A 10,000-nucleotide genomic window follows, 5' to 3' on the forward strand; every position below is an offset into this window, starting at 1 on the left:
GTGGACAAACAGCAGAGTCTCTGCTCCACTGTGGGCTCAAAGGGTTACATAACGCTGCTGAACAACATCTCATTCCTTCCCCTTAGCTTCTGCGGCCAGAGGCTCCCGCTCGCTCAAGGTTGGATCGTTTTTCATTTCATCAGACGTGGGGTGGCACTTCTGGCACCGGCGCAAAAGAAAAAACAGAGTCCAGTTCTGCTCAGATGAAACCGCAGGAGTCTTCGCAAACAAGCGAGGCCTGGGCCATAAGATAGCAGTTAACCTCGTCTGACTCTGTGTCATAACTGTGCAAGCGAAGGGAGACTTTGAAAGAAGAGGAAGAAGAAAAGGAGACAACCAAAGTGGCAATTACATGCAGTAAACAAGACCGGAAGGCAAAAATATCCACAATCTCTGCGAGTCACTCAAGGATATTTTCACTCCTTGGAATCCTGAAATCAGTCACATGACTTATGTAAAAAGCATCCGAGATGAACATTGTGGAAAACCTTGAGCCAAAGGCAAGATGACATGCGAAAGCCTAAGTCCAGTCACACATAGCATTTTAGTCGGTTATATTCTCTCAACAATACCACCACGCTAAAATAAGATGGGCAGAAAAACAAACTGACTCATCTTGTCTCAGCAACAGTATACTGGTTGGGTTACCTCTGTCACAAACACAGTACAGCTTCTCTAACCACAGCAACAACACTTAGTCAACATTTAGTCTCATTGGTGATTTCAACTCATCATGTTTTTTGGGGTTTAAGTGACATTTGCTGATGTTATTGAAACAGAGAGGTGTGTTGTTGGTGGTGTGTTGTGGTGTTGCTGACACATAAGGCTACTAGGCCATGTCATGGAATGGAACGTCTTGTTTCAGGAGATTCAAATCTAACTGAAACATTGACACCTCCTCCCCCACATGTGCATGCACACACGCACACACCCCCACACACACGCACGCACACACACACACACACACCACACACACACACACGCACTAGGGAACCACAGATGCTGGCTGAAGTCTCACCGTCCCTCCAAATCACAACATTCCAGTAGATCACCACATCAAACAACCAACATCACAGGAGGCACCGTTTTCACCACCGCAATACCAACAAGGAGTTGTTGACAAAAAGTAATAATAAAAAACGACCCGTATAGAGTAAAACCTACAGCACAAACGAGCAGGCTTCTGCTGCTAAGGGCTTTGTCTTGACTGACACCTCTGCAGTAGTTGTCTAAAAGGAGCTAGAGCATCACCATCTGTTTACAGACAAGTCTCTACAATGCATCATTGTGACTTGAGGGGGGGAATCTTATCGCACTCACTCACTCACAACCATGCAGGGAGGGAACTTTGGCCCAGGGCTGTGTTTACAAGCAGAAACCACAACATTTCTTGTGGTTGGCCCCGTCTCTAGGTAATCGAGAACAAATAACTGGCCGTGGCAGGGTAGGGCCACCAACTCAAACGTTACATGAGGCGGATTGGGTTGTGCAGCTTGCTCCACTTTTGTGAGGTCAATGCGAGTTCATGTTCATGCAGATTTGATGTACTGACTTAAAGGTCTCAAGCACCACAATGAAAGCTGTAGTACAGCCTTAGTGTAATCTAAGGCTTAGTAGACACTGGATTTGGCAAGGGTTCCAAAAGGTATACCACAGATAGACCCATATCGCCATGGAACCATATAAACAGACAACAGTCAACATCTTATCCCACAGAAATGTCATGGTAAGACCATATTTCATTGCAATACCGAAAAAAATAAGTTTTCAAATGGCAACTTCAACCAAAAACAGGTAAGAGTGGTGAAATTGAAAACTTCAACCAAAGACAGGTAAGAGTGGTGAAATTGAAATGGCAACTTCAACCAAAAACAGGTAAGAGTGGTGAAATGGCAACTTCAACCAAAGACAGGTAAGAGTGGTGAAATTGAAACTTCAACCAAAAACAGGTTAGAGTGGTGAAATTGAAATTGGTGGATGTACCTGATCTCGCTCATGAGGAAGCAGAGTGATGGTCGCCATGGGTGACAAAGAGGAACAGGATCCGCGCACTACGGTCCTCGCGTCGGCCCCGCTGCAGAGCCTGTACCGCGGCCCATTCTTGAGGAGGCCTCCCCTGCTGACGGCTCGCTTGGCGGCCAGCCTGAGCCGCTGCTGGAAGGCAGGGTTGGCGATAACGTGGACCAAGTCCTCCTGGTTCCTCAGGTAGCGTTCGATGTTCTTCAGTGAGGAGCCGTGCGAGTCGTCCAGACCCTCGAGGGCCCGGCGAAGGACCTTATTCCAGTCGATGTGCCGCAGGTCTCCAGAGCTCAAGGTAGATCCTTTATGGAGATCCTTGGTGGTGGACTGCTGGGGCACAGCCTGGGCGGCGGCCACGTGGTTGAGAGGCGCCATACGTCCAGGATGACCCGGGTCTTTGTACGAGGCACTGCCCTTGTTGGTAACCTTGAGCACGGCGCCATCATGGACGCCTAATTCCAACTCCTCGAGAACGGTCTTCTTGTCCAAGCCGTGCAAGGTGGCAACAGCGTGGCAAATCCGCTCCTCGGAAGGCCGCTGCTTTTGCCGTTTGATCTTCTGAATTGCCTCTAAAATCCACTCCGTGTATAGAGGGTTGGCGAGTTTTACCATGGTTAGGCGGTATGACGTGGGAAAAAGCGATCCATAAATAATTCCGTCCTCTTTCTCCACGGTGTGAGACTGTTAAAACATCCTCAGGACAAAGCACGTTATGTGATGCAAAACAGCATCAAGGCATGTTTATGTAATTCCGAGATATAGTGACAGAGACGGGTAAAGATTCAGGAGATAATTCCTCAATTGTCAGGATGCTCATCTACCAAAGAGCTGGCGTACAGACACATTTTATAATTCCACTGGGACACCTACAAGAAAGGAGAATACAAAACATACACAAAAAATCAACAAAGGCACATGACTACACAAATGCTGTGTGTTATGGCAAACACTACAGTGTGTGCCCCTTGTAATAAACTCTACATTACAAAATTAAACAATCAACAATCAACAATTACAGTCTGTGGACAAGGACAGAATTATAAACTAAATGTTCAAACATAGGGAAGATTTCATTCTACATAATGCACACATTATTTGCTAATCTTACCAGCCTACTTCCTTATCCAGTACAAAAGGAATCATTGACTGAGAAAGGACTGATGTTGACAAAAAAAAACTGTAAATGAAGACCTTATTTCCCCTCTCTGGTGCAAATCAAACATGACAGAATACCTAGAATCCGGAAGTGTAGGATTAGGGAAGTGTATTCCATCCTCTCTGCATTCATCCCAATGTAACCCCAACTACTGATGTTTTGCAACTGTTGAGGAAAAACAAATATATTTATTTTTTAAAAAGGTTTCCGTTTCTATAACATGCATTTGCCATAATTACCAATCCACAAGTCAATTAGGTTGTGCTTCGCCTGAATAAAATCAGTTCCCTTGCAGCAACTCTTCATGTACAGAGAAGTGCAAGGAACAACCAGCAGGTGACACATTTTATACGTGTGACTTCTCTCGGATCTCTGAACTACCAAATGGTGACATCAAACCTCCACTCTTCACTGTACCAGGGTCAAAGTTGTACCGCGGCTGAGAAAACGGATGCATTGCTTTTTAAACCGAACGTTTCAATAAAATATAGTTTCAGCCACTGTCATAATAACTTCTCGATCCGGCAAGGCATATAATCTCGCTTACTAGCTGGATAAAATAACACGACAATGTAGCTATGCTATCCTAGCTTCCTAAGTAGCTAACAAGCTAACGTTAGCCAGATGGAGAGGTGCCTTGAAGTCAACAGCTTACAAGAAGCATTGGCTGACATCACTATTTTCCTTAGATCATCACTGTCACAGGTCGTCATATTTGCATAAAACATACAGAAGTGCTTTACCATATTTTTTACATCCGTTTGCAAAGTATGTCAAGCCATTAGCTTTGCATGCTATCCAGTATTTTGCCAAACCAATGTTGCTATATACAGCAAAGTGTCTTGCCTGCTAGCTAACAGCAGCTAAAATGACAAATCTCAAATTACCAGTTTTATACTCAGTTGACACTGATGTCATACGACGCAATTATGCAACTTCTACTAATGACAACCCCATAGCAAGTTTGCAACTTGCTGCAAAACAAAGTAGCTTGCTAACTATGTTGTTGGCTAATGTTACCGCAACAGAGCCAGCCAGACTTGTCAAAATGCAGATTAGCCAGCTAGCTAGCGAGCTACATGGCTAGGTAGCCAACTTGCTGTTTGTGAGCTAACGTTAAGCGACGCTTAGAATTCGTGGCAGCGACCGAGATGCTAACGTACTTTATTTCACGGGGAAATGCACTGCTGAAATATTTGTGCAAGAGTGATGAACCAAAGGTCAAAATACAAACCTTGAAATTTAGTAGTGAGGTTGCGAAGAGCACCGCTGCTGCCTGCTGCTGATGTTGCCTAAAACAGTCGCCATTTTGTTACAATGTTGTAGTTTACATGAATCCGACATGACACTGATTACAATCCAATGGAGTCTCATTAAACCTTACCTACACACTAATGTGCCCTCCCTAGCAACTTTAATATTGGTTGTAAAGACAAGATCAGATTTCTGGTTTGATAAAGTACATGTCAATCATTACATATACGCACAACCAAAAGGGGCGTGTGTTGGCTACATAATTTGCCACTACCTACAATTGACCCGCCTCTTAAGGTGCCAGCTCATGTAATGGAGATGACACACTCGTTTACTTTGTGCGCTAATCATATTTTGACAGGACAAAAATGCCTAGCGTAGGGTGACTTTTAGAGACTAGCCTACGTACCTTAATCACTGATCCCAATCAAAGATGGTGATGTGCAATAATATCTCCAAGTAGGCTACAAACATCAATTTGTAGACAAGCCCACCTTTACGAACACTGAATGAAACAATCAGTTACACTTGAGAGTGATTTGTTACATTTTAGAGATAAATTGGATACTGTTAAAATATATAACATTATGTACTAAATGTAGCAGCAATGAGATAACAAGAACACGTTATTGCTACTGTCCTGCGTGGCGAAATTATTTGTCGCTGCATTAGCTCGTTGACTGTATAGCCTACATAAAATGTAAGTCACACTCGAGTTAAAAGACGCGCGTTTCTTTTGGCTGTGCTAGCGATAGGCATTTTCCGTCCGACATGCTGTCGACTTGAGATCTTACACAATATTGTGCTTTCACATTGATGAAATATCCTACTCACCCCCAAACTGTAAGGCACGCTTGACGTAAGGAGCTATCTTAACGTTGCTTGTCTTGCAAATAAGCCACATGGGTTCGGGCTATTTATTATTTATCAAATTAAATATGTCCACTGGGAAAATAAAACCTTCGGGAGAAAAAGAAAATCCATAGCCTATCCATTCAATATCGCAAGCATAGTCTACGTTACAATCTCACTGCTCCGCCTTGAGTGCCTATACATGATACACTCGTTAGGCTATCCATCATGAGATTAATTCCGATCTTTGGTTAATTTATCAACATAAATGGCATCATTTGTACAACAAGAACGAATCCCGAGCGACCGGTAGCGTACGCGAACAAACACAATCCAAGTGTCAAGCAATGGTGTAAATGTAACCTTGCAAATGGTGGAGAAGCAACGCGAACATTTTGCTGGTAGTTACCTTTTCAAGTTTTTTTATCCTCGAGACCTCTCTTCATTAACACGATGATTGAAAGCCCCCAAAATGTAGGTTTCAAAGGATTAATCCATACACTATATTTGAACACACGCAGCAATTCTCGCGGTGGCAGAGCGGACCTGATAATAACTAATTGAAAGGTTAATCTACATAGCAGTCTGTGACAAAGTGGTACCCTCCCCCTTCCTCACTGTAGACATCCCCAGTTTATTGTAGCGGATCGTCGCCCCTGTGTGCGTTCATATGGTGATCACAAGAAAATACATCAGTTCTCTTACTCTCGCGTTCGGGTGTCTATTGACATGCTCAACACAAACTGAAGTGCATTTTAATGACTTGTCAATACGATCTAAATACACTGCTATAACCACATTATCCATAGGTTGTGCGGTTTATTACCCCACATCGCTGTTTTTTCCTACAGGGAAATAAAAACTTCCTCTGTTGATGTATCCAATTATCTTCACCGTGCGGCGTCCAGCTGGATGAGATGATAGTGCACCAGGGGATATCTTATTAAGCGAGTTGCTCTTCTAGTATGGATCTGTTTACTATTTGTGTCAGGTTGTTACACACCATCACAAATAATCAGCAGCTCAGAGGGGTAGTAAATAGAAGTGTCTTATTTGAAGTGGTTGACTCCACTGTTGTCATCTGAACAGCTGCTATTAGCTGTGACAGTATGTTGCTATCACGGTAGTACTGAGTGACATGCGAATGACAACAAATATTAGCAATTGTCATGCATCACCACACCGCTGACACAATGCATTTATGTAAGATTTCCATTTGAAGATTATGAGGACACCTAGTGACATTCCATTAAGCAAACATCCAGCGGAACCAACACACGCATTCCAGAGGCAGATTCAGGATTTCTAATAGGCCACATACACAGATGTAAATTGATGACTACGGATTGACAGATATTTCAAGAGTTCCTAAAACCGTATATTTAAAATTGAGGATTTAAAAAAAAATAAAGTCTACATACATCAGTTGTGTTTTAAGAATGTTCACATAAAAACATGAATATTTTCAATATTTGTTCAGATGAGCTCTGAATGATGATATCAATTGATTGACTGACAAAGAGTGTCATATGCCCAGGCTGATCAGATGTAGTTAGGATTCATGTCAGGAGTGACAAAAGACATCTGTGTCCACATATAATGAATGTCACTCGGGCCCCAGCAGGTCCTCCACGGCTTCGAGGGTCTGGGGATAATTGAACTAATGCATGTGCCATCGCATGGTGCGCCCATCCCCCTAGCTCACTCGCTGCCAAATGCCACACTGGTGCTCGGAAAAACGCGTTTGCCCATCTGCGGGGGGACGACACCGCTACCCACGTCTCCTTTCCTCACGTCAAAACCCACGTCCAAAGGGGAGCTCGTCATCAGCCACACAGAGGAAGATAGAGCTGGTCGTCGTGACTGCTTGTTTGTATTCCTTCACAGCTGTTCAAAACGAAACCTGTCAGCCTAACATTTCATCGAGGGTTGGAACTGTCATGTTTATCAATCTGACAATGGCCTCCACACACACACACACAACAGCAAAACAAACGAGGAATACAAAGTGTAGGCAAAAAGCAGATTAATTAAAATGTCTGGGAATAGCAGATAACGTCTTTTTAGAGAATAAGATGAGGGACATTTTTGACTGCAAACGGGGCAGATACTCCATTGCCTGATCACGCTTCCAGCTTTTTTGTGTTTGTGTTTTGCCATCTGTCACCTTGAGTAGAAAATGAACCAGCTGCCACCGAGTGTGATCTTGTCCAATCAGAAATCTGCACCCTTTCAAAACGTACCCATGTGCAACTTAGGGGAAAAGACACCACAAAAAAGCATCGAGAAATCTGTACCCATTTACTGAATGACAATTTGGCTGCAACATCTCAGAATGCCGCAAAACAAGTGCCACTATCAGTATCAATTGCTACCTACAGGTGATAGTTTATGTTTTTATAATTACACAAAGATGGCTTTTATTTTGACACACTTGATTTACAGTAAGTGGCCCAAAGCCAGCAGGGCTCAATAGTGGGTGGTCTATGGGGTTTCCTGCCCGCTTGTAATATTTCTTTTTATCCCCGTCCCCCTTGCCTCTTTCCTGTATTGCTAATTCTTGGGAGGAGGGATCCAATGAATTACTTTATCATATATACCCATCTAGTAGGCCTATATTTATGAACTAATAAATGTGTATTTACACACCTTGTGTGTAGTATTTTCCTGGTATCTGATTTATTTCTTTATATTTGTATTACTGTTATTGTCACATGCTGTAGTATAAGTCTGTAACTAGCCTCAAGTAGCTAGCCCTTAAATGCTCAGCTATGCTGTCTATGGAAAAAACCCTAGTAAATTAGCTTGTGTATAGCATGTTAGTGTTAGCAGGTATTTAGCGTTTATTGTAATGTCCCACAGGAGTTGATCCTTGGAGTGGGCACCTCCGGTCGTTAGTGCTCCCTGCAGGGTGCGCCTCCATGACACGGCTTAGTCAGTGTAGCAGCTCTTCAGCTAAAGGTCAGGTGGATTTGAATCCGAATCGACTTAATGGAAGAGATCCATGTTGACCACTGTACCAGCAACATCTGTATGGACCCCAGGGGGCGTGGACTGTTAACGGACTATCGCTACATAATTCGTAGCACTAGTCAGTCATTGCTACAGAATCCGTAGCAATAGCTACTTCGTTTGAACACTGCTAAAGAGTAGGCAAGGGGCTGAGGGGGCGATAAACTCCTGTGAATGATGATCAGCTGGGCCGCCCATTTAATGACGTAGAGAAATCCCAAACGGTCGACTCTACATCAGCATCGGCCTTACAAGGTTTGAGGTGATTTTAAACAGTAGATGACGCGTTGAGTCATTTTCAACCAATAAAATGCAGATTTGAATAAAAATGTAAATTTTGTGAATATTAAAACCAGCACGGTTTCATGTGTGTTTACAGCTCAAAACGCACCTTTAAGAGTGCAGTTTCTCTTTAAATTATACTCAATACTATTTTTATATCTCATATATTGTATTAATCAGTTTATGACCTGTGCTTCTATTTGTTTGGGAAGAGGAGTTGAGACTGTGCCTTACTGTCCGTCCCCTCAGAATAAAAGACCCCCTGATGTCCCGTTGTCATGTCAGTCATTCACAAATCACAACGCAGACACCCCTACCACCGGTTAGACCTACATCAATTACTAGATCAGTTCACTTAATTCTTCTCATCTCAACGCACACTATGTTATGCCACAGTATGTGAAGGGGATTTGTTACATGGATGCATGTATGATACAAGTCATCAATCATTGAGTTTTTCCCTCTAACAGTAAACGGAATACAGGCAGGGGCATGATGTACTTGGCGTAAGAGGAAATCGTTCACCCACACACTCACACTCTGTCAGCACATAAAAAGCCTGCCTGACATAATCATCTCAGCTACATCTAAGCCCCAACACATTCAACACTGCCAGGCACATGTTACACACTATCAGGCTAACCATCACATATCAAGGGTGGTGTGTGTGTGTGTGTGTGTGTGTGTATGTATCTGCTTGCTTGTCTTCAATCACCCTGGTCGAGAGAAGGTGGGGTTAAGACTCCCTCTGAACTCTCTCTGACACCCATCCTCACTCCTACATCCATCCACCCACACCCATCCTCACTCCTACATCCATACCCAACAACCCCCCCACCTCCCCTCACATATTTCTAGAAGCATCCATAACACACGACGTTCAGAACACAGCTGGGATCAGCCTCATTTACGGGTCCCTTCTAACGGTCGCCACTATGAGCCAGCCCACTAATCCCATAACTGGGAGAGAAGGACCCCTGCGGGCGGGCAATCCACATCCAGGAGAGAGAGAGAGAGAGCCCCACTGCGCCCAGCTGAGAAGGCTGAGTAGCCCCCCCCCCCCCCACATCTCACCCTAGTCCCCAACTCCCACCACTCCACTGCCCTCCCCTTTCTGCTGGTTAAGCAATCTACACATGTGAAAGCGTGCGTATGTGTGTGTGTGTGTGTGTGAGATCAGGCACAGGATTGATTAGCTTGTTACCCTACTTGTTACTCTCCCCCCTACCCACTCAGCCTCCCACCCAACAACTCTTCCCCCACAGTAAATGGAAATAGATTAGCAAGGCAAACAGCACGTGGTTCACATTCAAAATCATTTTCAATCTTTTTTTCCTCTTTCTTTATTTATTCGTCTTGTCCGATTCACGAGTCACGGTGACGCTTGGCCCAAGAGTTAAAGAGCATGCAGACAGACCTTGACCT

General features: G+C 43.9%; 2 protein-coding genes across 7 annotated transcripts in view; both read right to left on the reverse strand.

The window, feature by feature from the left end:
* Positions 1-6: 6 nt before the first annotated feature.
* LOC122131658 (histone acetyltransferase KAT6B-like) lies at positions 7-6,372 on the reverse strand. Of its 6 annotated transcripts, XM_042706288.1 has the most exons (5): positions 5,691-6,372; positions 4,839-4,934; positions 4,410-4,467; positions 3,253-3,340; positions 7-2,885 (listed from the first exon to the last, which is right to left on the reverse strand). In XM_042706288.1, exon 5 carries the CDS (start codon positions 2,629-2,631, stop codon positions 1,951-1,953), a length of 681 nt encoding a protein of 226 aa, XP_042562222.1. In that variant the 5' UTR covers positions 2,632-2,885; positions 3,253-3,340; positions 4,410-4,467; positions 4,839-4,934; positions 5,691-6,372; the 3' UTR covers positions 7-1,950. The 6 variants fall into 6 exon arrangements, with proteins under 6 accessions (XP_042562222.1, XP_042562223.1, XP_042562224.1 ...); XM_042706289.1 differs by lacking the exon at positions 4,839-4,934; XM_042706290.1 differs by lacking the exons at positions 4,839-4,934; positions 5,691-6,372 and adding an exon at positions 5,264-5,684.
* A 3,518-nt stretch (positions 6,373-9,890) lies between these two features.
* The window catches only part of LOC122131659 (adenosine kinase-like), a gene marked incomplete at its 5' end in the record, with an annotated part of 11,611 nt that continues 11,501 nt past the window's right edge, over positions 9,891-10,000 (reverse strand). The window contains one exon of the mRNA XM_042706293.1: positions 9,891-10,000. This exon is cut by the window's right edge and continues 663 nt beyond it.

This window comes from Clupea harengus, unplaced genomic scaffold (assembly GCF_900700415.2).
Source record: "Clupea harengus unplaced genomic scaffold, Ch_v2.0.2, whole genome shotgun sequence".
In the NCBI taxonomy this organism is placed as follows: domain Eukaryota; kingdom Metazoa; phylum Chordata; class Actinopteri; order Clupeiformes; family Clupeidae; genus Clupea; species Clupea harengus.